The sequence below is a fragment of the Phoca vitulina genome, unplaced genomic scaffold (assembly GCF_004348235.1).
Source record: "Phoca vitulina isolate PV1807 unplaced genomic scaffold, GSC_HSeal_1.0 scaffold37, whole genome shotgun sequence".
NCBI lineage: Eukaryota > Metazoa > Chordata > Mammalia > Carnivora > Phocidae > Phoca > Phoca vitulina.
Genome location: NW_022589740.1, coordinates 5529121 through 5556855, shown reverse-complemented (window position 1 = coordinate 5556855; position 27735 = coordinate 5529121). Strand labels below are relative to the sequence as shown.

The 27735-nt window shown below is 44.3% G+C and overlaps 1 protein-coding gene across 2 annotated transcripts in view; it reads right to left on the bottom strand.

Moving 5' to 3' along the window:
* The window catches only part of GLIS3 (GLIS family zinc finger 3), a 438140-nt gene that overhangs the window by 48355 nt on the left and 362050 nt on the right, over nt 1-27735 (bottom strand). For both annotated transcript variants that reach the window (XM_032427604.1, XM_032427603.1), the window contains one exon: nt 16060-16204. In XM_032427604.1, the coding sequence (XP_032283495.1) occupies nt 16060-16204 (145 nt within the window). The remainder of the gene's footprint in view (nt 1-16059; nt 16205-27735) is intronic.

The following is a 27735-nucleotide window of genomic DNA, read 5'->3' as shown; positions in this document are numbered from 1 at the left end:
CATCATTCATGTTTGTTGGAGTAAACAAGGACGGACACAATCTAAATGTCAATGGAGTCCATCTTGGGCCCAATGAGTAGGACAGGAACAGAAAGTAACTTTTATCTACCAAATCCTGTTCCTTATTGGTCAAAGGTTGCCCTACCTAGGGTGTTACTTCTCCCACCCAAGTAGGCGCGTGTAGCAGAGTGGCTGAAGTTCTCGCAGATGCCCAGCACCAGGGCATCAGAGAGGCCTGAGGGCAGAAAGCCAGAGATTCGTGGTACAGTTGAGGGGAGGAGCTTATACTTGGTGCCATATATAATATGGCAATGGCTGCCGGTAGGACTAGGTGGTAGAGAGGGTATGAGGTGAGCATACAAGGTATATGATACAGGGCAGAAGTCTCCGGAACCTGCCTTCCAGCTGTGCTGAGGTCAAGCGTTGACTGACCAACAGTCAAACACACATCAGCAGCCCTTTCTTCCACTGCTAAAGCTGGTGAATGGCATTGAAACCGGCAGCGACCCTTTGACTGGGGACCCCTTGAGAATAAGAAAGGGAGGGCGTTAGGGTTCAATTTAAAGTCTGAATTTGTAAAGTATACAGAATAGTTTCTTATGTCAGTTGAAAGAAATCAAAGCAAAGCCCATGACTTGCCTCTATTTCCTAAGAGATGGGATGAGAAGTATAGGACAAAATCTCTCCTGGTGAGGTCCCCTAGTCGAAGCTGATCGTTCAGCAGGTTGCGTGCAGTCCTGGGCAAGACTGCTGCTTGTGGATGTTGCCTGTAGCCACTACAATGACCAGAGACTTCAAGGAAATAAAAACAGAGCATGGTGTCCCAACATTCATCCAATCCCATGTCACATACCCTTCTGTTGTAATGGACAAAACTCTGGGGTGAGAGAACTGGGGCTTGGTAGGATTGCCCTTGGCCTCTACCTGGGATCCACATTTCTCAGTGATTGCCCCTGTGGCCCAGGAAATGCCTCTCCTACCTACACTGACTTCTAGGAATTTCCAGCTGTATCAGTCATACATCCAGGATTCCATCTTCATGTAGTCTAAGAATAACCATTCATTCATTCATTCATTCATTCAAACATGATTTTCCAGCCCCTACTCTGTACGAGGCAGGTGCAGGTCGCAATGTTTGAAGCTGAGCATCTGTTGACCTCACACAGAGTGCCCAACACAACACGTGCCTCCAGACAAATGGTCGAGCTTTGCCCCGTGATTTTTTAACCTCCAGAAGAAAATCTCCACATTAGAGAGCAACGGTAAGGTCATTTACAAAAGGAAACATTTCCTTCCATACACACTCAACCAAAGGGGCATACAACGAAGCCTGTCAATCAAAGTGTAGGGAAAGGAACTGATCCCTCTAGAATCAGAGCAATATTAACAAAACCGCTGTGATCAAATCAACTGGTGCACATGGGGGTGGCCTTCATTGTCTGGTGTCACCTTGGGGGTTCGTGCCACTTTCAAGGCTGGAAGAGAGCTTTTAGGTGAACCTCTAGCCGGCACTGATGACTGGCAGCTGGAACAACTGATTAGGCATGGCCGAGGAACATATTGGAAATTCTTATTGCTTTTGTGATTAAGAGATGGCGGACTCCCCAAGGAAATAAAAGCCTGGTCTTGGGATGGATTCGTGAGCCCTGCCTTCAGCGGAGGGCCGGGAGCTGGCCTCCCTGACACTTTGGGTTTTCTCTCTGGAGCATAGCTTACTGCAGTCCCCCACCCGTCTCCTGCAGAGGGAGGTGCAAGTTACTCAGCTGGGCTTTATAGTTTTAACAAAGTGGCATGTGTTGCTATGTGGCCCCCAGAGGCCATCTTGCCAGCTACTGGGACCAGGGCATTCGAGGCTTGAGCTTTTAACTAGCTCAGGTTAATGGTTAATAAACAGCTCTCTCTCTTTATCCAAATGAAAACAATCAATCTATATTTCTAGGGGTATAGACAGGGCACCCCGGGGGATACTTTAGCTGTCATGTATTCACTGTGTGAATGGACGCAGGCAAGGCATGTTCCTGAAAGGAAGCCTACCTGTTTCAGGCCCTCTCCCAAGGCCAGAGAAGGCTACCCTGGGCACTGCTTGGCAACTGTGTTCTCATCATTTTAGAGGACAGGGAGGAGGACCTCCCTCGTCAGGTGAGGTATATGAAAAGAGCCAATTGGAGGGCATAATCCTGTTCAAAGCAGCATGGGCAGTTAGAGTCCTGCTTTTCAAGTTTTCCCTTGCAAACCAATCACCAGGAACAAATACTGATTCTGATTCACTGGTCCTGGAGGCAGGCTGAGGTTCTGAGCTCGTATCAAACTTCCCAAAGTCCCCTGGGATGCTGAGGCTGCTGATCTGGGGATTGCACTAGGAGCAGCCGGAGCTAGACCTTATCTCAGCTGCGTTTCATCTTCTTGCTGCCCTATACCTCAGGACCAGGGGAACATGTATTGAGTACTTTGCAAAACTGTCCTCAGTTTACTGATGAGGAACCTGAGGCCTCACTGGGTTCCTGATTAGGGTCCTGTGGCTGGTAAGCCGTGGAGCTGGAATCCAAACCCAAGAAGATGGATTTCAGATCCCATGCCCCTAACCACCACGCTATATTGCCTCTCAGACACAGGGCAGATTCAAGAGCAGGCCTAAGAGTGTTGATCCTGCACACTCCATTTGCAAAGATTGGAGTCACGAGGCACTCTTCCCTCACACACACAATGCACACGGCTAGCTTTAGCCACCCAAAGGCTGGTTAGGATGCCAAAAGTATATTCCCATTTCTGTTTCTGCCCATCCTAAAAGCCCTGAAATGACCTCAGCACGGCTGAGAGAAATTTTCCAGCTCTGAAAATTAACTCAGGCAAAAAGTTAACTAAATTATTTGGTTTGGAAAACAAACAGCTGGGAGGAAATGTGCTTTTTCCCAAATAAAGATTTCAGATGCTTGTCAGGGGCATATTGATCTACTGGTGGGAAAGAAGGAAGGCAGGGAGTGTTATTCGTGAGCAATCAGATATATGCACGTGTTACCACAAGTGACCACGATGTGGCGGGCTGAAAGGCCCCCAGCTCCGTCAATCATGTACAAAGCAGAGATTCGCTGTGCAGATCGGTTGTGTCTGAGCTTCTATGGTAAATGTGCTTTTGGAGTCCTTTATGACTGCTTAAAAAGCCATGGCCATTGTAGCGGGCCTGCTCTCCTAGGACAGGGGGAACGAGTCTTACCCAGGGACTGTGAATTCACTTACAGTGAGTGCTAGGGTAATGCCGGGACCCTGAGAAATGGCAGCGTGGTAGCTGGTGCACAGGAAGAGGTAGGGGCTCACCACTCATCCCTCTGGCAGTATTTCCAGGTCTGGGCACAGAGGACACAGCTGAGCAATGAAGCCAGGCTACGTTGGCTTCCACAGAAATATTAAAAAGAATTAGATTTCCATGTGAATGGAAATGGTGAGGTCGGCCTTGTGTCTGCCTCCCCTCTCCATGCCCCGCGTGCCCCCCAGGAGAAATATGAACCTGGGGAGGAGTTAAGAACAGTTGAACTGCAATGGGAATGTTAACTCCTTTGGCCTCCCTAGAAGTTGGGCACTCGAGAGAGACAGTGTCATCAAGGTGGTTATTCGGAGAACGAAGCGTGGACAATGGGAGTCAGATGGACTTCGGTTTGAATCTGAGCTTTACCAGTTCCCAGCAATGTGTCGTGGGCAAGTCACTTAACCTAAGCTCAGTTTCTTCATCTTAAATAAGGAGAATACCTCACAGTATGATGAGAAGGTCGTATAATAGATGAAAACACTTAGCACAGTGCCTGGACCACGTTTTAGTGCCTGATAAACCAGTCACTATTCTTTGCTTATTTATGTTATTATAACTATTCTTATCAACAGGATAGAAAATGAAGGCATATGTTGCTCCAAAATGGTTGATCTCCAACCAAGTATGGCCTCTTACCTAGAGATGCGTATAAATATAAGCTGTGGACTGGGGTCATTTTAAAACTCAAAAGAGTGTATACGTCATGCTCTCTGATAATAAGCATTGTTTGTTCAATTTTTCTAATGCAAGTTACTGTAAAGTGTTGAGGGTCTGTGAGAGAATCCTCACAGGGTTAAAATGTTGTCCTTTATTTTACACGGGTAATATACACCTCTGAGTTACAACCCATACCCGTTTCAGTTTAAAAAACAGCAAAGTCATTTTCATGCATGACTGCTCTTCGTTAAGGAGTGAAAACGGGCTGTTACTAGAATGTCAACACAATTGTCCCTCTTGAAGCTTAGTTTATCTTCAAGTATTTTTACATTTTCAGCACTTCGTTTTATTTGTTTCTCCAAGAGCATAAAGCTGCGGCCGTGGTTAATTTTCAGAATTTAAAAAACACTTCCCTTCCGTCATTCTGAAGGACAAGGCCAACACTGGGCCGGGAGGAGGGAGGGCTGTGACGGGAGGTTTACTCCCCAACAGTGAAAATCTGGGCCACAATACCTTCTGCGGTTCTTTGCGTTTCATACACGGAGAACAATTAAATTGCACTGTTGTTCAGTGGAAAATGCTCCCACGACCCAAATTCACGAAGTTTCCAGCAGGGAAAAGGCCCCATCCACCGGAGAAGGGCAGAGATGCCGCAGTTACTCCTGGCCTGGTTGCTGGTGAGGGTGAGTAGAAGGGCTCAGCTCCCTTTCTCTCCCCTGCCAGGCTCCTGTGGGCAAACCCCCCCTCCCCGCCCCCCACTGGCCAGGGGCAGCATTCCACATTCCAGCCAGCATTAGGAAAGGGGGGCTTCTGAAGGGTTCCCAGAGTCATATCTCTAATCTTTCTCTCCTCCTGGAGGCATGAATAATTTTAATATTGCCAATCCCTAAAATTCTATTCTCTCTGCCTGTCTTTTTTCCCCCTCCCTCTTTTCAGTGTGGATTATCCAGCAGTACTGATAAGAGGATAATGAAACAATTCCTTCTCAACCGGCCCAGGCGGCTGTCAGAATCAAACGACACCATCCGTGCATCCTTGACATGCTACCCCAAGCTAATTGATGGCAAACAATGGTAACTGTCACCTGTGCACTAAGACAAAGAAAACACACTCGTGTCACCTGAAGGGAGAGCTACCTGGCAACCGATGAACAAATGTGTTAGAAAGACGTTCTATTAAGGTAAGAGAGGGTACATCTCTGAAGAACATGCCTATTAACTTTGAGCTTAAGAGCACTGCTGTTCACTGGGGAACAGAAATAAATAAGGTAAAATGAGAATTTATTGATGTCTGGACAGTTACATGAATATTCAGGTTCTCTTACAAATGGATATTCCCACATGAGCTCCCAACTTCTATGTAGGCTGCCCAATTACATTTCCACATCATGCAGCTGGATTTACAGCCAGGGAAGAAGTTATTAGTATTTGGAAGAGGACACATGCTTACATGCCTTTCTGGAATACACTGGGATACAACTAGCAGATAATGGCTGATGTCATCCACATAGATGCCAAAGGTTACCATCAGACATTCTGAAATACCAGGTGTAATTAACGGCGGGTAGCAAAAGCTCCTGAAACATCTGCATTTCAGAACAAAGACATTTTGTTACGAGTAGAATGGCATCATCTGGCGGCTCGCTCAACTTCTCTGGGACCAACATTTCATGCAGCCCCTCTCGGGTCTTTCCAGACAATGCATGACTTATCTAACCTCAAATCTCGAATACCTTATCTTTCTTCCCTTCACCTCCCAACCCACTTACTCACTCACAGGGAGTTAGTTACAAAGCAAGTCAGGAAGGTAGTATGAACAAAGAGTACCCTGTCAGAAACCCAGTATTGCCGCTGTTATCCCCCATGTTGAACAGGGTAGGGGAGTGGAAAGAAAGATGAAAGATGGCACAGGTATGGGCAACCTTTCCTGGAAGCTCTTGCAGGAATGTTCCCCACTCCATTTTTGGAATAAAGTCTGATTTGGCCACAAAATCCAGTTTTAGTAAGAAATACTGGCTTCTCTAGGTCCCCATTGTTCATTCCTTAGCTACCTCCTACCTGTACCTTCTTGACCACAAAGAACTTTTCCTCACTTTCAGATGCTACCAAGACAACCCCACCTACTTGACTTCCATGCGATTTCTTTTTCTTCTTCTTCTTTTTATTTTAAAAGTAGGCTCCTTGCCCAACCTGGGGCTTGAACTCACCACTGTGGGATGGAGAGTTGCATGCTCTACCCACTGAGCCAACCAGGCGCCCTTCCATGCGATTTCTGAAATCATTTCACAAAGAAGACTTCTTGGAAACAGATACGGAACACATACGGCCAATCCAATTTTTAATGCAATATTCTTCTAGCCAACTCAACTGCTGATTTATCAACTCTGAGCTCTCCCAAGAGACCTCTCCCTTTCCCCACGCAGTAAGATGGAGTCACAACAGCCCCTTTGGGGAACTGTGCTATTAGCTATTAGCGGGGAGCCCAAGTCTGCAGGGACCACTAGCTCTGGGCAAAACGGCACAGATGATGCAGGTGCCTTTGCTGTGACTCCAGAGAAGCCCCCTTCTTTCTTCTAGACTCTGCCCACAAAGTGGAGGATTCTCTTACTTTGCCTTCAGGTACCCAGGGCTACCTCCTAGTACACTCTCAGGACAGACAGACTCTGATAAGTCATTCACATGTTACCAAGAATTACGCCCATTTACAACCTTTCTTAAGGAGCTTAAAAGCTTTTCTCTGCCTGTGGAATGGAAGGTTCAGTCTTCAGTTACATGAATTTCAAGCACCCTTATTGTTGGGTAGAAAGTATATTTTAGCATCCTCCCTAAGCTCAATCTTTTACAATCTTGCTTTTCTCCTGGGCATTAATGCGAATGTCTACAAGAGGTCTGAATCTCAGAAAACATAATCCTTGATATCAAGGGTTTAAGCCTCTTCTCTTTTTAGGAAAAACAGACCTTAGTAGAATTAAACCATGGCTGCTCTCTGTGCTATCCCTGTCAGCCCTGGGCTCATCATAACCAGAACTGAGTCTGCCTGACTTCTGGCAGCTTCTCCCTAAGGGGTAGCCACATCAGTGAGGGCTCATCTCCCACCATGGCACGAGGCTGCCTCTGCAGATAACTGCTTACAATGTGAAGACTTTGAAGTCACTACATTTGGGTGTCCATAACCACGTGAGGGAGGACAGGAGTGCTGGGCAACGGGCAGCATAAATGGTTTGGATCCCTTCAATGGAAACAGCTCTGCAGTGACCTGTTTTAAATGCTGGGGCCTTATAAAACTCTTTGCAAACCCATGGGCTAGAAGACTACTAAAGTATCTGCTAAATCTAAAATACTATGGTGATCAAAGAACCTATATGTACTGGCAGACTTTTATTTTATTTTTTTAAGATTTATTTATTATTCTTGGGGGGGGGTGGGGCAGGGAAGGGGGAGAGAATCTCAAGCAGAATCCCTGCCTGGCACTGAGCCTGACATGGGGCTCGATCCCACGACCCCAAGATCATGACCCGAGCTGAGATCAAGAATCAGATGCTCAACTGATGGAGCCACCCAGGCGCCCCTATATTGGCAGACTTTTAAAACAAAATGTGATCAAATACATGGAAGCCACAAGCTTCTTTGATTTCACTCAGTCATCGATTAACATCCCAGCTATTAGCAGCAGTTGGCAAACCTGTCCTGTAAAGAGCCAGATACTAAATATTTAAGGCATTGTTAGCAAGAAGCAATGTCCTCAATTCTTTGAACAACTGTTCTCACCTAAAAGCTAACAGTCTTTTTTACACTTTACCTTTACAAATCTTAAAAACATCCTTCACTCTCAGGCCATGCAAAACCAGGAGGCAGGCAGGCCACGTGCGGTCCGTGGTACAATAAATCATCTGTTACACGTCAACTACTAATAACCATCTACGGAAATATGGGGCCATCTATGGACTATGGAAGTATTTTTGAATTATGGAAACTAAATTTGAGGTAAGCAAATAGCCAAGAATGGTTTTCTAGACACCTTAGAGTATATTTTGAGATAAACTGCATGGCCTGGAGAGTCTATTTACGAAATGACGTCAGGAGGGACCAAGGCTATGCCTCAGCAGGGTCGACATGGTGATGGTGTAAAACTCTTTTGGGTGAGGCCATCAGTCCTACTTCTCCCTTCCTCCACCTACCTCATCCTCACCAAGTCCCTGCTGATCAAACTCTCTTTTCACCCAAGCCCCTTGGCACTCTGAGTAGCCCATGTGTATGCCCACTCGTCATTGTAACAGCAACACAAGGTCTGATTCATGGATCTGAAAATGGGTCTGAGAGTAGGGGAGCTGTGAGTTCGCATCTTCACTTGAATTTTTCTCGAAAGGAACACTTGATCTCAGGACAGCGATTTCTGAACTCCAAGTGGTAGCACCCAGCACTAAAAGGAATGCAGAGAAGGGGTTCCAGGCTCCATCACAGACATGGACTGGGTCTGGGGGTGATTCTCTAAGTGTTGAAGCAAAGAGGAAGGAAAAGGGAAAGGAGCCCCAGCTGCAGGGAGGGTACCCAAGCCCTCTGTGCGGTCCCCCTTAATTCCCAAATCAGTCCTCGGGAGCCACTCTTCTTACCATCGATTCACGGAAGAGGAGAGATAACCTCCCCAGAAGGGAGAGCCAGGACTGGGGCTCAGACCTACCTCCACGTCCTTCCTGCCATTGCATACTACCTCTAAAAAAACAAAAACAGACAGAAAACATGCTGTTTTTGAATCAAAAAAAACCCAAACAATTCTTATCAAGACACAGTTTGACACTGTGATTCTAGGGGCACCGCCACCCAGGTGAGGGGCTTCTGATTCCAATCTGTTCCTCTTTAGAGACCTATAGGGCATTTCCTTGACTTAAAAATGCTATGTGAACGACTAAATACACTGATCAAATCCCGCACTTGCTCGGGCTTTTCCGTACTGTCCCCATTTCTCACATGGGTGCGATGACTAATTTTAGGCACCTGCTCCCTCTCTGCTTCACAAAACTGTAGCGGACATTTGCCTGGTATTTGGATGAAGGCAACAACAGTAACTAACAGACGCTGAACACTTGCTATGTGCTAAGTAAGGACCACTGCGAGCGCTCAATGTGTCATTTAACCCAGCCACTGACCTCAGGGAGAGAGAAACGAACTTGAGCTGGAGAAGGCCCATTCCGGCCCACCAACGTTCCACGTGAGCACACCAGCGACACGGGTGGTCAGAGGGCCCCTAACAGGACCTCAGAAAAGAGAACACTAAACACCGTCCATCCTCATGTTCGCTCAGATATAACCCCGAACTGCCTCGGAGCTGCAGAACTATGGGCCCGACATCATTACCAATCACACAAGGTCTCCGGGGGCGGCTGACACGTTACCGCTTTCATTTCTCAGAAACGGTGACATGCAGCCCTGGGGGCCAGTCGGAGAAGCAAGTCCCTGCGCATGCCGAGGAGAGATTTCTGCCTGTCCTCTGAGCAGCGAACACCCAGGTCGCCTTCTGCAGGCCCTCCGAGAAGGGAGGGACGGGACGCTCACGGAAGGCCCGGAGGAAGGCCGCGGTGCAGAGGATAAATCCACAGCCTCCTGGGGGAGCGGGCAGGCGGTCACATCGCTGCTGGACAGAGCACACACCGGCCACGAGCAGCTCCCTTCTCGGAGAGAGACCAGGACTGGAGCTGAGGAGGTGAGGCCCAGGCGGCAACCACAAACCAGAAGCGGTGTCAGGAAAGCCGCCACACTTGGAGGAAAACGGAGTGACGATGCTGAGGAGGAAGCCGGGACTTCTGAGGCTTTGGTGCCAGCCGGGAAGGGCCAGGCCACTCTCCGACAGTACGGGAGGCGCGACAGAAGCCAGCCTTTGGTCACCGGGAACGAGTCACTTCCACAACGCCCTCTTTTGTCAGCGCCTGCAAGATGCTTTCTTATTACCGTTAACAGTAAAACACGGCAAATAATACCCAAGCTAATTCAGTCATGTCCTTCCCTTTCGAGTTTTATGCTATCCCCATTTATTTTCAGTGCGAAGACAAGTGTCAAAAAAAAAAAAAAAAAGAACTTTCACCATGTGAATGACAAGCACCCCGAAAATGCCCTCTTTTCCTTTTTCCTTCATTCTTCACGTGAAAGACACACATCTTCCTATTTCTCCCTTTCCTTGGAAGGTCAATTCAGTTGAGGCAGAAGTTCAGGGCTTTGGACCCAGAAGTTTGGCCCGTAACTTCCTAATCGCAAAACTATTAGCTCCTCACTCCAGAAATTCTATCCTGAATTCTCTGTCTTGCCATCTGTTTCCCAAGACCTGCTTGTGGGTACACTTCGAAGTACATGCAACCCTTCTTTCTCACACCCGTTTGAATGCCAGCAAAATAACATTAAATGAGAACAGAAGAAATAACAGTGTAAAGACAACCAAGACTTTGCTCAATGGGAATAAAGCTACAACCAGCCCAGCTTCACTACTTTCTTCTCCACAAGGTGTGCAACTATTTTTGCTCATCCACAAAAAAATATTTTTACAGCAAAAACCTGTACATATTATAAAACTGAATAATTCAGCTTAATCCTGCGTGAAAAACTAACATGAATACAAGGGAGTAAGTGGATATGGGAAATTGAAGCACCAAATTAAGCAGCTTGCAAACATATAAAGTCATTAACATTAGCTGCATACATACAAATGTGCCCTGTGCTGGCTGGGAATCACAATTTTAATTTTCTTCAGTTGGGTAGTTACAAGATCTCACTCTTAATCAACATATGAGTAATGCCATTATAACACCGGTGGCGGGAGATGAGCTTAATATCCATTGATAGGTTTTCTGTAATGAGAAACAGAAATATATACTACGGGGCAATTTTTTTTTCACTATTTGATTCAATTTTATTATCTTGTAAATATTTAATTGTAAGTACCACAGCAACATTATTCTATTTCTCATGTAAATATATGGCATATTGGCTATAACATTAAATTGTATTCTGTGGACAGATTTCCATCATGTGGTTTTCACGTGTAAATTTTGCTCTAATTTTCTAGTTATTATTTTTTTAAATTTCACCTTCATTGAGGTATAACTGACATATTAAGACTATAAGGTATTTTCAAGTGTACATCATGGCGATTTGATATATTATCTACACATTGTGAAAGGTTCCTCCCCCCACCCATCTAGTTAATTATGGGCAATTCTTATTGTAACTCCCACCTGTCACAACTGAGATCATGTTTTTCAAGAACATTCCCACATTTTACGATCAAGAGCAGTAGTTTTCGAAGTGTGTTTCCTGGACCAACAGCACCCAGTGTCGCCTGAGAATTTGTTAAAAAATCCCTGGCAGAAATTCAAATTCTTGGGACTAACTCAGATGTACTGAGTCAGACATTCCGGGAGTGGGACTCAGCAATCTGCATTCTCCCAGGTTTTCCAGGTGATCTGATGCACACGAATGGACTGACTCAGGGCCGTGGAAGGCGAAATCTAGAGGTTAAAACTATCAGTGCCTGCAACTGAGAAGAGTAGGACTTGCTGCTGCCTTGACTGATTTTCTTTTCTTTTTTAAGATTTATTTATTTTTTTGAGAGAGAGAGAGAGAGAGAGGGAGCGCAAGAAGGGGGAGGGGCAGAGGGAGAGAGAGAAGCAGACTCCACACTGAGCAGGGAGCCTGACGGCTCGGCGTTTGATCCCACAACCCTGAGATCATGACCTGAGTGGAAACCGAGAGTCGGACGCTTACCCGACTGAGCCACCCAGGCGCCCCCCTCACCGATTTCCCAGTCCAACTCGGTAGGTGAACCGCAGATGTAAGAGATGTGAAGAACAATACGAGATTCTGACAAGCAGCTCAGGGCGACGTCAGCAGGCACACGGGAAAGACCCTGCCACATGTTTCCCTTCGACCACTTCTGTAAGCCCAGGGTCTGCCTCCTTCTGGCCACAGCCAGTTCCAAGTCCTCTGTCCCTTTTTCACCTCTGGTGAATTCTAAGCAAATCACTGCTTTTGAAGATCATGCAAGTAATATCTACTGCATTGTTTATAATGCTCTATGCCTGCTTTTATATAGATCAAGTTATTTAATCTTCACAATTCTGTGAAGTTTAAGCTACTGGGAAATTTGTATGTCAATTTAGAACCTTCTAATAAAGTCCCTAAGTTAACAACCACTGTTTGCAAGTAGACTGTATGAGGTACTTTTATATAAAATTATTTCTAACCCCTACAACTCTGCAAGCCACTCCAAGACAGCAAATGTATTCAACTTAAGAATACAGAAAAGTATTAAAACATATATCATAAATTACATTAAAATGCAGCATTAACTATTTCATGAGGTATGTTAAATCTTGCATAGATTTAATATGGTGCTATTTATTACAAAATGTGATGATATTGTGAGAGAGAAGGCTTTATTTCCCAGTAATGAGGGCAAAGGGAAGGGAATGACAATATATGACTTCAAAAATTCCTGCCCTAAAAAAAGTCTTTGTTGTCTTTCTACAATTCTCTATAATATCTGGGCATCACACTCACATTTCCTCCTGAAAAATCTAATTACATTCAAAATAAAAAATCATTCAACAGAACTCGCAAGTTCTAAAACATGATAATTATTTTATAACTCAAAAGCGGTACCAGTAAAATTCCCCCATTCTTGCACATTTTCTTGTTCTAGCTGCACGAGCTGCTCACTCTATGGGTGGTTTCCGTGGGACTCGAACATCCCAACCACACTGGCCTCTATGTGATGTATTCATGGCTAAGGCCATTTGCAAAGATCATGGTTTACTGAATCTGTAGGCAGTTTTGGTTTGGAGGGAGCCATAATTTTTGTGACCACCCGTGGGACAGATCCTCTCCCATACAGCATTCTTCATTAGTGAATAGACTCTCATGGTATTGCAGACTCACTGACTGTATCCTCATCTGCTTCATTAGTTCATCGAGGAAGCCAAAAAGACCTTCTTCGCAGGCATTAAACCTCAGAAGTGGCCACCTTGATCTACAGACTGTGAAATACTTCTCCCTCAGATGATCAGATAAATCACCTCAATTTATAGGCTAGTCTGGAGCATTATCTAGATATCTAGGATACAGAACTTCTGAACAAAAGGGCAGAAAATGTAAGTGAGCCGTCCTTGAGAATTGCTCCTCATTGTCCTGGCCTTTCCATTAGGTCACAAAATTGCTCTCAAGTTAGCTCAGGATCGGGTCTGGGGAGCCCTGGGATTTTCAGAATAGTAGGCAAGTAAACACCTCAATTTAAAGTAGTCCTCAGCGTGGCCTCAAGTGATATTTTAGCTGCTTGAACCTGGAGCACTATTTCCTTCCACAGAAATAAGTCTTTCCTGGCAACCCTTTCCAATCAAATTCTGCCTCATCAACTGAAAATGGTCTCAATAAGGGAAGCTGGCACGTTAGGAGATTTGTAAGATTTGCATGTGTCAGAAATGACACCTTCCCTGTTCTTCTTAGTGCTCTGCAAACTATCCCTTTCTTGGAATCTCACAAACTGTGTAAGCCACTAAAATGTCCATTTCAAAACCATGACTTCTTCAAACTATGAGTCTTCAATCGTGTGGCTTCTAAAATATCTTGGTGCCCATTGCTAACCTGCTTCTGATCCTACATCCATACAGAGTCAACAGGTTTCCCTCCAAATATTTTTATGATAAATCAATTTACTAGCACTTAGAAGTATAAGTGCTTGACAATCATTAAACAAATATTTTCTTCGACTTCGTGTAGCAGAAGGTAAAAGGAATGGCTCCAAGTACTTTTACCATCTAGCCAAGTCTTAATCTTTGTCAAATTGCCTTAACACTTCAGAGTTTACATTTAACTAATTGATGAACAGCTTCATTTTCCTTTGGCATTTTTCACTGTTTGGCTTCCTTCCATAGATCTTTAGCACAGGTCTGAAACCGGTAGAAACATGCACTCCTGGCATGTGCATTTCTAGAACTTCAGCAGGAAGGTTTTAACGTTTTGTTTTGTAGTTTTTCCTCCTGCTTTGTTCTGCTCTGGGTTTGTTATGTATTCAGCGAAACAGAAGACTTAATCAATTTTTCAAAAAGGCAAGAACAAAGAAAGTAAAATAGGACCCGAGAGAGAGAGGAAAGAAGAAATAAGTAGGCAACATAAGCTTCCAGCCACACACTGACTCGAGAAGTAAAATTCCAAGAACAGAGTTCAACAGCATGGCCACCTGCCTGGTTCAAATGTCTCCAGAGTCACAGAAAATTCCAGGCACTCTGAAGATGCTCTGTTGACACTGTGACAACTTGGGCTCCCTGCCCATTGTGGCAGCTCACCTGACACAGCTGGAGGTTCAAAGCTAAGAGCTCGTAATCGTTTTGAAGACCAAATACAGAAAAAAAGTGTCATGAACAAAAAAAGGATATCTGTCTGGAGTGACAAAGCTGGTTCAACATAAACCTCTTAAAAAACTTGAACAAAACTACCAGATGTACAAAACACACACCAAGACAAATGGGACTCCTAAGTTCTGAAAGTCAGCCATCCACTCTAGGCTACACACAGCGAAGACACTCATGTTTTCCACAGATAGAGGTATCGCGGCTTCCCAAACCCATTTCCAAGTGTAAATGCAGTAAGACTAGCCCATGACCATAAACTACCTACATTAGATGTTGGGCCGCTTTTCAATCGATTCTGGTTGGCTTTGACTCTTAACTGCTGGGTACCAGACCTTTAGTAAGATCATGGATTTCTGGACTGAAGTAAGAAGGCAAATGTTGTATAGGCCGCTGTAAACCGACTGTTAATTAAATGTGCTAGAATAAATGTTCATATATCAAATATTTGGCAAATCAAACAGACATATGTGCAAACAAAAACAAGTCATGCTTTTTCATGTATATATCTAATACAAAATATTTATGGGAGTTGATAACATTGTGCTTTGGTCTATTTCATGTGTGACTACGTACCTGTACCCAAAACCTCTGTAAGATTTGGTCCGCCCTTCAGATCTCTTAGGGTCTCTAAGAGAAAGTACCCAGAGCAACTGAGCAGGGCCCACCACCAATGGGTCAACGTTAAGGATGTCTTGATGACAGACCCTCTCAAAATATTTGCTTAATGCCCTTTCCCCTGCATTTGGATCAGCTGAGAACTGTTGAGTTAAAAAAGTTACACAAGCATGGCTTTTCCTATTCTAGTGTTACGCATCGGTAAGTTCTTAATTCTCTATGGCTTATTAGTACTTTTAAAAAGAAAAAAAAACCAATTTGCTGCCAAAACCTGGCTCTGGAATCAGATGGGGGGGCAGTGGGACCTGCGATCAACAGATAATAGAAAATCCCCATTGTCTGGAGTGTGGAGCTGCTGGGACTTTTGCTTTCATATTCATAGAGTGACAGTAAGAGCTTTCCATATGTGAGGATGACAACCAATTATGTTTGCACAAGTCCATAATCATTATGGAGAGTGGAAAATGCACAAAAATCCAGGCTAACAAAGTAAACGAAAAAAATAACTTCCTTATTGCATATTAATCCTTTCCTATTTTTCATTACATAGATGAAATTTTCCAAATATAGAGTCACCTATTCTTCAAACTCAGGCAGAAGGACGCTGGTCTGGGAGTGCCTTACCAACCCAACCCCCCACCCAGCGGCTGATAAACCCTTCTTACAAGGTGGCTGACTGATGTGAGGTTTTTCTTAGAGGCCTGGGGCTTCCTTTTGAAATGCAAACATGACAATAACTGTTCCATTAAGAAATCCACATGCAGCCTGTTACTTGAGTAAGGGGGAAACATTTCCCTTGGGTCTAAATCAAGTTAATAAATTTAAGATACCTGGGAGAGCCGGGTGCACTGGACTTTTGGCAGAAGTCCAGAACTAAGAGAGCTAATGCATTATTTTACTGTGTTTCTTTATGAGAAAAACCAGTCTGCTGCTCAGCTCAGGAAATCAGATGGGAAGCGGGGAGGGGGCAACTTGTAGCTCATCAAGAAAGCAAAATACAGATGATCTTAGGAGAGTTGTTCTCATGTGAGCGTTCCTTCGAACCAGAGCGAAGGGCATAGAGGCGGACAGCTGACGTGGCCTCTGCTGTGCTCACCTGGATAGAGGTCAGGCCCAGGCCCGGGGGAGCGTCCCACCGCCCCCTCAGCGGCAGCATCGCGCGGGGAGGTGGCCGACTGCAGGGGCTGCACGGTGAGGCAGTCTGTGAGCAGGTCAGGATGGAGCTCTGCGCTGGACCGCAACTAAGAGGAGAAAACAGAAGACACATGAGAAAGGAAAGCTGTCCCTCGGAATACTTCCCGGGAAAGGCATCACACCCTAAGGTTCAATGCAATTCAATTTACAAGTATTTATTAAGCAACAGTGGTGGGTCAGGCATTGGGCTTAACAGAGAGTCAATAAGACGGTGACTTCTCCAATCCTGATAACACCTGGCAGGTGATTCTGGAAAACACAGCTAGAGGAGGATTGGACTTCAGTCTTTGATGTTTCTACTTCTGGGAACCCAGCTTCCTATTATACTTCCTTTTATTTGCTCTGTATCTTATCAGAACTTGTAGTGATAACAAAAACAAACTCAAGTATATTTGGTCCAGATTGGAAGGTGCTTTTAAAATACAGACATAGGACTAGGAAAATATCTTGGAGATAACTGAGAAATATCCATTGAGATTTGGTGCCTATAGATTGTACATGAGAGGAAAATACATAGGTTAAGTTTTAAAATAGGATGGAGCAGGATTCAAAGCAAAACTCACGTCATTAGCAGCAACAAAAACCCAACAGTAAGTTGCATGAAAAAAAAAAAAACGCAACCTAATTTCGATCTTCATTTTATCACAGCAACAAAATAATTCTTTATATATTAAAGAGTTCCATAAAAAAAATCAAACCATAAAAATGTAAGAATAAAGAATAGGCCAAATTTATCTGATCTCCTTATGAAAAAGAATTGTGGGTGTAATTTGGGGAAAAATCACAATGAGAGGTTTAGGTACAGAAAAATATCAACCTTCTGCTTCTATAAAAACATAATACCTTAAAAATACAGAACAATATTTGTTACAGATACTGCAAATAGCGTTTAAAGAGAGCATATGAACTGATTTTGCTTTTATCAAGACAAAACTAAACCTTTACAGGTATGGCCGGAGTACACCAACTCACCCAATGAGTATTTACAGGGCGTCAGATGCTCCTCCAGGCTCTAGGACTACTGCTGTATAGAATGTCTACTCTAGAGGGGAGGCAGCCCGTGAACCCCTACAATACCCAATGTCAGTGGTGGCTAATATTGCGGGGAAGAGCAATGCAGAGCAGGGAGACGGTTCGAACAGGAGGGACCGCGACCTTAGGCGAAGGGGCTGGGGAAGCCTCTTGGAGAGGGCTCTTGTAAAGAGCTTCGAAAGGAGGGAGGGCAGGAGCCCTGCAGATACGTGGGGGAAGAACCCACCTGCCCCAGGGTGTGCCTGGATGGTCTGAGAAGAGGGGGACTAGAGTGGCACAAGCCTGGGGCCTGGAGAAGAGAAACAAGATGGAAGCAGCAGTATGAGGAAAGAGAGGGGGTACGTTCCTTAGAACAAGGAAAGGGCCGACCAGATCACTGAAGGCTCTTAAACATTCTCTAATGCAGAAGTTACCTAATGAGTGAGGGGGGACTGCCTCACATTGCAGCCCTTGATGCGAAGAAAAAGATTTAAAAAAGGAGAAATAGAAATGAGAATGAATGATGTTCAGCATGCTTGCAAGGAAATGCAATGTCAAACTTTTAAAAAACTTATCAGACTAACAAAACCTTTAAACAAGAAGGAGTAGTAGTGAAAGTACAGTGAGAGAGGCATTCATAAGCGCTGTTGGTAGGAGTATACAGTGGCTCAAACTTTCTAGATGGTATCTGGGAAGACCCATAGCTGAAGTCATTTGATCTTAGCATCTGTCTTAAGGAAACAGCCCGAGAGGTGAAGGAAGATTTATACCCAATGTTTTAATAGTACAGAGCATTATTTGTAGCAATAACCATAATGAGGGAACATTATTTATGTGTCCCCAGCTAGGGCTAATAAATGATCTTACATCAATTTGATGGACTATTATGCAACCATTAAACTGAAGTCCACGAAGATAAAAGCAAAACACAAAATTATACATACAGAATGATCGTTATATAAAACAGACAAAATACTGTAAGGAAGTATTATAAAATCCAATGTTAAAACTGATTTTTGTTCCCAGCAGCAATATTATGTATTTTTTTTTTTTAAATCCTTTTTTCTGCTTTCCAAATTTTTGACATTCCAATGATGTGCTGGAGCTGGCTTGCACCAATCCAAGAGTGCCGTTTGTGTGTATCTTTCCCAGATTTTCCATGCAATGATGTCAAACTGAGAGCTTGAAATTGGTCATGATGAGAATATTTACACCATGGAAATTGGCAAATGCTACAAACTGGGCCTTTTTCATCTGGAGAGCTGGTTGTTAACTACACCAGCATTCTACGGACAATGACTGTGACCCATACTCTGATCACAAAGACAACAAGACACACACACAAAACATTGGTAAGTTACTACTCCGCAAGTTTAGCATTTCTTGGATCTCAACAAGCTTCGTAAAGAGACAAACACATGTCCAGGTCTTAGTCCAAGAATATGAAAAGGGCATAGTGACCCTAAGTATTAGAGAAAGAGCATTTAACACATGTAGTGAACTAGCCATAATTACATTATAATTTCCTCAGCCTTGCCACATTGCAATCTCTGACCAAGACCATCTGAATTAATGGCTAACCCTCTCAGGGCTTTTGGAAGGTATGTTTGTTATTTGGGTACTAACCTAACACATGCCATGTAAGAAAAACTGGAAAAAAATCAAGGCTTCGAATGAGTTCTGGTGATCACTTTTAATTTATATTTCATTGTTACAATGTGATCTGGGGCCCATATGTTCTACTGAGCATAGACATGAGTATCTCTCTGCTTTCTATTACTCTAGGGTTTTATAGTTATCGGTACTGATGCCGTCTTTCCAAGGAATTTCATGACCATGGACACTCCCAGAGTCAAAGGCAGGCAAATCTTCCTTAGCTTCAACAAGTATTCATGGTTCCTAAGAGTGTGATTCCATATGACTTTGTGGGGAGCGTTAATTTGGTTTTCTCTGGGATTAGGCATGGCTCTAGAAAGTGCTTCTTAAATCAAACAAGCCTTGGGGAACTTATGCATAATTTTCAGAGGAAGGCCATATGCATAGAAATGCAGTAGTGATGTGTAAGTTTAGTATTATCCTTACCCTCCCAGATTATTAGACCAGGAAAGGGCCTTCCAGATCATTTAGGGCTCTTAAACATTCTCTAGTCCAGGAATTATCTAAAGGGCAAGGCAGGGGGATATAGCAGGATCTCCTGGGAGGGATGTCCTTCCATATAATAGTTTTATATTTGGAGTAAGATACCCAACTATTTATATACAACAAATTACATAATGTATGTTTCAACATCTTCTTAGCTACTAGGAATGTAAAGACGATAGAAAGAAATTTTCCCAACAGAGGATGATCTCTAACTATGGTTCTCCAACCTGGGCACGCATCAGAATCACCTATGGGCCCCGCTGCAGAGCTGCTGACTCATCACGTCTGGGGTGTATTTCTAACAAGTTCCCAGGTGATGATGATGCTGTTGGTCTAGGGACAACACTTTCAGAGCCACTGGTCTCCACAAATCCCGATGAGGAGAGCTGAGATCTTTCCAGTTATGGGAATAGGAAATGACTTGTAGAAATTAGGATTATAAAACCAAATTGCTTTTAACACACGAACCTCATGTAACCATTTCTCATTATGTCTCCCTGCAGACCTCATCACAAGAAATGGTTACGTGAGATTCGTGTCTTAAAGACAATTTGGATTTTTGTCTTCTTTCACAGGAATAAAAAGAGTTAAAATATTTTTAATACCGTCTAATCACCTGCCCTTAGGAGATAGCAAAGAACTTGCCCTTTATGGAAACTTTATTGGTCTTTACAGAAAAAAGTGACATTTGAACCCACTAATCATCAACTCCTCTATTTTAAAGGGCTCCCTGCTGTGTCCCACAACACCGGGGACCTTGACTTACATCGAGATATGTGAATGGTGCCTCTGGAGTTGTTCAACACTGCTGTCCTAACCAAGCCCCATGAGTTCCAGAGTAGCACTGCCTTTCTTTATCCTTCTCATTCATTCACTGAAAAACTACTTCTTCGGCCTCAACCCCATGCCAGGCACTGTTCTAGTGGCAATCAGAGCAGAGAAGGCGCAGCAATCAGAGCAGAGAAGGTGCCCCCTGAGGAGCTCACATTCTAGGGGCAGTGAACAGCAAACTAACCAGATAAGTAAATTTCATAGAAGATGGTAACTGCTATAGAAAAAAGAGAGAAAGAGAGGGGGTACCTGGCCTGGGAATGCTGGGGAGAACTGTGGCCTCACTGGAAAGATATATTCGAGCAAAGACTTGAAGGAGTTGGGGAAATTAGCTAAGTGCCTATCAAGAGGAAGAGTTCTTCCATGAGAGATGATGGACTCTGAAAAACAAACTGAGGGTTCTAGAGGGGAGGGGGGTGGGAGGATGGGTTAGCCTGGTGATGGGTATTAAAGAGGGCACACTCTGCATGGAGCACTGGGTGTTATGCACAAACAATGAATCATGGAACACGACATCAAAAACTAATGATGTAATGTATGGTGATTAACATAACAATAAAAAATTAAAAAAAAAAAAGAGGAAGAGTTCTAGAAGGAGAGCTCAGAGAGCACTGTCTTGCTGTCTGCAAACGTCCCATTTATCACGGCTGCGCACTCCCCCTGCCTGGGATGGCCTTTCTTCTCCCAATGTAGCTTCTCCCAGATGCAGTTTAGGGCCTGAGCCTCCTGAGGGAAACCTCTTCTGACCAGGCCGGCCCACACTGGCCTCCGTGGTACAGGGAGAGCTGCAGAATCTGCTTTCAACAATCCTGTGATTGGACATGTGTTTGGGGCTTTGTTTCCTGTTATGAGTTTAGTCTGCACAATTGTGTTATAAAGTCCACGAGGGCCTGGCTGACAGACAACGGCCCTTCAAACTTCCAAGACTCCGTGGCCTCTGGCAGGGCGGGGCCGGCGAGGGGGTACAGCATTCTACGCCCACGAGATCTGTAAGAATGAGACACGATGCTCTATCTAGAGGAGGTTACAACATCTAGTGGTACGGGGCTGTGTCTAAAAAGTACAATGTGGTCATGTCTTAAGTACCCCTACTCATGGAGAATTGGAGAAGATACAGATAATCGGAACTACAGCACAAAGGTTGCTACTCTTCTGCCCAGATCCCCCCTGATCCCTTTGATTAGCTCTGTGCTGACCCCCGCCCCCAGCCTTGGTGTGCCCGTTCCCCAGCTGCTGTGTGCTTTATGGCCGACAGCCTGCAGACCACTCCCCACCCTGAACACACACAGCAATCAGTCACTTGTGCTCCTTTGCTTCTAAGTGGGACAAACTCTGAGACGTGCGTCATGCTCCAGAGCCCCCTATGGGGTCCCTCCTGACCAGCTTCTTCCCTTCCCTCCTTCCTCTCCCAGGTTCTCCTGGGAGCGCTTCTTTCATAACTCACACGCACCCCAATCCTTGGCTCACAGTCTGCTTCCAGGAGCACCCAACTTAGTAAATACCCCCACGTTCATGTGATTTGGTTCAGGAACGCACAGAGCCCGGCAACAGCACTTACGGGACGCTCAGATGCACACTGTTTCCTTCTCTTCGGGACCCGCTCCTCCCAGACACCAGGGGCATGGTAAACAGATGATTATTGGAAATGGGGTGGTCTGGGCCATTAGGGATAAAGCTAAAAGCATAATTGTGGAGCCCAAGTTAAACACAAAACCCAAATTTACAAGAATAATCAGCATTCAAAGGGGCCTCAGGTGCCACTGGGGCCTTGTCATCTTCCGCACGACTTCCCTACAGCAACCCCAGTAAGTGGCTCTCAGCTCGGCTTGATTCCTTGTAGTGGGCCACTTCCTTCTTCACCTTGGCAGTAAGCTTCAACTTTATAGACAGTCCTGATTGTCAGGAAGTATTACTGCATATGGAGTCCTGACCTAGCTCTTAGCGACTTTTAGGGCTGCATGCATCCTTCTGTTCATGAACATGCAGTAAGGCTCACGGATGAGCGAGGAGGAAATGAGACATCTCCGAGTCTCCAAAACCAATCCATGAGTCTTGGAGTGTTAACGATCCTGGGCTTCAATGACCCATTTTCGGGCTTCGTTGCTCAGCCTATCCAGGTGCAGGTAAACACATTGACTCCTTAGCTTCTGTACAATCTCCCATTATAAAATATTTGTTCCAAATGATAGTTTTTCAACATTAATAATGAAATCACCCATCAAGGCTCGACAAGGTTCCTACCTACATTTGGAAACTTGAGCTGCTTCCCCAACAATGCAGGGATTTTTCCTAATACATAAAAACAAGGCACCATCAATTGTGATTTTTGTTTTTTGTTCAAGACTATTCTGTTAATGTTTATAAGCTCTCGAAACAAGAGACGGAAATTCTACTCCCGTCATTTTCTCATTTCAGATATGATTGAATAATCGTCCAAGATTAAGTGAGTCAAGTGGAAATAATTAGGAAAGGGAAAAAGGCCCAGATTCTTCAGTTTTCAGTTCCATTACATTTTCTTCCAAGAGCAAAGGCATTCTGTTAGTCTGAAGTGAGACATACTTCCAAAGAAAATGAGGCGCAATCAAAAAGCCTTTTGTTTTCCCTTTCTCCAATGAGCAGAGTCTATCTGGGCTGTGCGTGTTTATGCACCACCTTATAGGGATTCCTTTGTTCTCCAGAAATCAAATGCCACCAAAAGATGTTTCTGAAGAAACTCACCCAGAAGGAAAGACAAGTAGGATTTTTTTTTTTAATCTAGAGGGTTAAGGTTTAGTACCAGAACATTCTCATCAAGCATTCTCTATAACACTTCAAGCAATGTGGATCTTGGGGAATTGACTCATTGCCGAAAGCCTTAAAAATAATTACAATGAATTAACCTATTCTATTAATTACAATTAATTTCCAGTTGAATCTAAAAATTTTCTCTCTAGGGGATTCCTCAGCACTGACATTTATGAAGTGGCTTTGGCATATCATAGGTAATTAATCTCCAACAATCTGCTATCAAATTTATTTCCTTCGGGAGTGACCAATTTACAAAAAGGAAAAGAAATGATAATGAAGACTTAGAAAAATAGAACTGGAAGAAACCTCTTTGGGAACATGAGGTACCGGCCAATTGGGCACCTGAATTTCTGTAACAGGGGATACCCATCTAGTTAGCAGTGGCTCCAAAGGCCAAAATTTTTTTACCCATAGCTGATTAATGAACATGCCAAAATAGTTGCATAGATGCACAGGGTGGGGTGTATCTCAGTAAGAGACATGAAACATCCATTCCAGTATCCTAGATACAACAAAACTGCTGGTTATTCGGTCAAAAATGGTGATTGAGGGGAACTGTTCACAGAAACAGAATTTCAAGGTGAAAAGGAACTAGGGTCCAACCTTCCTGTGGGCCCACTCTACGGCAGTGCTGTGCAACAGAACCTCCTTCGGTCACGCAAGTTCTGCCCTGTACTAATTAGCAGCCACCAGTCACGTGTGATTAATGAGCACTTGAAATGTGGCTAGTGCCACACTGAGGAACCCACTTCTAATGTGACTTAACTGAATTGTAATTAATTTAAATTTAAATGTGTGCTGTTGAACTGCCTGACATTACTGCATATCCTGGTGGCAGCTTAGCCTTTGTCTAAACATCTTTGACGACCCACTTGCCCACAACGTGGTGCCCTCCATTGTCAAATACGTCTGACCATTAGAAAGTTCTGCTTCCAGCTGAACTGTAATCTGCCTCCCCGAGATCTCCATGCACGCAGGGTTTCTCTCTCCCCTCTCCTGAAGACCACACAGAGTAACTTTGCTCAGAGTCTACTTTATGCCTCTTTTAGTATTTGAGAAACCTCAGAGTGCTATAGTATCACCAAATTTCAGCGCTGACAGGGGCCATGGTTTAGTGTGTCGGCCCTCCCATAGCAGTTTTTTGTCCAGGCTGAACCTCTACAGATTTTATATAGATAACAGGATAGTGAAGCAGGAAGAGTTTGGGCATCTCAGTTTAACAGACTGTGGTTCAGTGATTGATCCTGGCAGGTATATTCACTAGTCTGCTGCAGTTTCTCTTCTATAAAATCAGGATGAGAGCACGGAGCTACCTTGGTTGTTTTGAGAAATAATGTACATTTAGAAAGCATTTAATAATGCTTGACACACAGAAGTCACTTACCTAAACTGTCAGTCCCTGCTCTCCTGTCTAGCATATTACTCCACTCACCCCTCCAACTCCTCTTGACACTGGACCTCACTGGGTGTGCAAATGTGAAAATGATATCCCAGTACTAGTAGACTGAACTAGCGTCTGGCCAGGACAAACACATCCCTTGTTCTAGACTCTCTACTTCTATCGATGCAGCCTAAAAGAATCAGTAGCTTTTTAAAATCCATGTTATATTTTCTTTTTCTTTCTCTTTCTTTTTCTTCCTTCCTTCCTTTCTTTTCTTTCTTTCCATTCATTCATTCATTCCATTTACTGAGCCCTTACCACGTGTCCAAAACTCTGTGAGGCCTAGGAGATAGAGCAGAGTACAAGATAACTGAGTTCCGTGTCCTGTGGAGTTGAGAGAGTGGCTCAGATAAAACTCGCCACTAAGTACACTCCTGAGGTCTTTTTTCACAGGGGAAGCTCCGTATTTCTGAAGGCCCTTGACTTTCAGAAGCGAACTCCTGAAAGTCCCGTTGCTATTGGGTGGTACAGAATCCCTCGGCTGCATATGATTTGACTCTATCACTCAGCTGGGCTACTTCATTTCCCACTTCAGTGTCATTTGCAAACTTGACCAAAATATTCTCTGGCACCAGAGGTGATGTTCAATCCCTCCAGAGAGTGAGTTCTCTCTATAAAACAGTGCAATCTGACAGTAAGCCATTCACAAGCACTTAAATAGCAGCTTATCTGTGATACAAATCATGAAAGATAAGAGGGTAGGCTCTGGACCCAAATACCTGGATTTGAGCTCTCGTGTCCTTACTTATTGAAATGTTAGATAACGATAAACAAGTTGTTAACATCTCTTTAGCTCAGTTTTCTCTGTATGATGTGGATAATGCCCCCTAATTTCCAAGGTTGCTGTTAGTGGTAGGCAACAGGAGCAGCATGAGCGAAGTGTTTCACTAATGCATGGTGTACTGAGCGAAGTGTTTCACTAATGCATGGTGTACTGAGCGAAGTGTTTCACTAATGCATGGTGTACTGAGCGAAGTGTTTCACTAATGCATGGTGTACTGCGTTCGATCAATGTCAACTACTATTTCTATTGTTACTTTTTTTCATTAATATTCAGTGTGGAAGCACCATAACACTGTATAACGTGCACTTGAATTTTCTTTTTCTCCTATCTATTGTTTAGGTATTTCTCTCTCTCTCTCTATCCTTTTGTATCAACCTCTATTGCATACTATAGTGTGGCAATATGACAAAGGGAAAGAATGGGAACTTTGGGGTCAAATGGATCAAATTCAAATTCACAAGATCAAATTTCAGTTCTACCTACTAATAGGTGACCTTTGGCATGATGTCTAGCCTTGAAAGGCTTCAGTAGTGTCCTCCGCAGAATGGAGGTGATAATACCAACTCTGTGGGGTTATTATGGTATTACATGATGGGACCTGAGGAGAGTGGCTTGTGTGGTACATAGTTAAATTTATTTTTCTCAGTAGAACGATTATGGCTGTTAGGAGGGATACCTGTTAGAATCCCCCGGGGCCCTGTTCATCCTCAGAAGACAGAGTCTGGGGCCAAACAGCATCTGGATCGAGATGTTAGCATAGTTTTCGCACATGAATATCACCATGAAATTATTCTATCTCAGAAGAATGTAGCTAGCTTTCATTCTCTTAGAAAAGTCCAAAATATATTAGAAATCAAAGCCAACCACAAAACCCTTTCAGAACACTTGTGGGATGGTAATACTTCATCTCCATGTCCCACTTACCCGAGTCGGTACTGCTGTCTAGCAATCCCGGGCGGACTTCGGGTTGAGTTTGAAAGGATGTTGAAATCAGAAAGGCATGCAGCTTTGGGTTTTCTGTGTCGCTACATTTATAAAGACACCATTTTCTTCCTAAGTCCATAGTATTCTAAAATGGACACCAACAATCTTACACGTTTGTTTTTTTTTTTCCCTGAGTGAAAAGCAATATGCAAATGGACAAAGTCAAAGGTAGATTCGAACTACACCTGGAGGAACATGGCAAAACCAGAACATGAAATTGAAGGGTGGATTGTATGTTTAAGACAATTAGAGAAATATTAATAAGGCATTTCACCTTTTTTTGTCCCAAAAAAACATCATCCTTCACCCTTCGGGGCCGGGTTACGGAGGTTGTGAAGACTCTGTGCACGATGAAGGGTTTACTTCTCTCTTGGCTTCATAAATCGCTCCTGACCGCGGCTCAGTGCACTAATGTGACCACACACATTCTAGCGCATCCAGCCAAGTGTAGCATTTTTCCTTCTATTCAAGTATTCTCAAAGTTTAATTAAAGCAGCCAGCTATCTCGCAATTCCTTCCCCCGTCCATCTTACCAGATCCTTATTTTCAACCTTTGAATTGATTTCCGACTAGAGCCCCAGCCGGTGCTAGAGTGTAGCAAATGTGGGGAGAGACGAACGGCAGAACTCATTTTTTCCTTCCTTTCATTTAATTAAAATGGATTGTCTGAAAAAGATTTAAGGCTGATTTTATTTATTTATTTTTAAAGATTTTATTTATTTATTTGACAGAGAGAGACACAGCGAGAGAGGGAACACAAGCAGGGGGAGTGGGAGTGGGAGAAGCAGGCTTCCTGCGGAGCAGGGAGCCCGATGTGGGGCTCGATCCCAGGACCCTGGGACCATGACCTGAACCAAAGGCAGATGCTCAACGACTGAGCCACCCAGGCGCCCCTTAAGGCTGATTTTAACACGCATGAGTGTTTGGACAATTTTTAAAATGCCTCCTTGTAAAAGTTGAAGGCCGTCATTCCAATGGAGAGCCCTTGCTTTCCGCTCTCACATCCATCCCATGCTACGCGCTCAGTTTAATTTCCCCACAGCGCACTGCTGACAAGGCCACTTCCCCACCTGCAAAGCCCTCTAGTGACTCTCCAGCAAGCATCACCTACAGCCCCGACTCCTGGCTTTACCAGGCTAGCTGGCTCCTAGCCGTGTGGCCATGTGTCCCGTGCCTCGGAGCCGCATAGAGCCCAGATGCTCTCCTCCATGCTGCTCATTCACGTCTCCAGCTCCTCTTCCAGCCACGAGCCTCCTGCACCCGGAGTCCCCTTTCGTCCAGTCTCTGTGTATCTGCCACACACTCTGCGTACTTTCCCAGGCCCCGTTCAATGTCACCTCTTCCCTGAAGTTCCCCAGGTCTTCCCATTCCAAAGTCATTCCTTCCTTTTTAAACAGCAATGGCAATTAATTTTTCTTTTTCTTTTTTTTAAAGATTTTATTTATTTTTCTGAGAGAGAGAGAGAGCGAGCACGAACTGGGGGGTGGGGCAGAGGGAGAAGCAGACTCCCTGCTGGGCAGCGAGCCCGATGAGGGACTTGATCCCAGGACCCTGGGATCATGACCTGAGCCAAAGGCAGATGCTGGGTGGGACCCAGG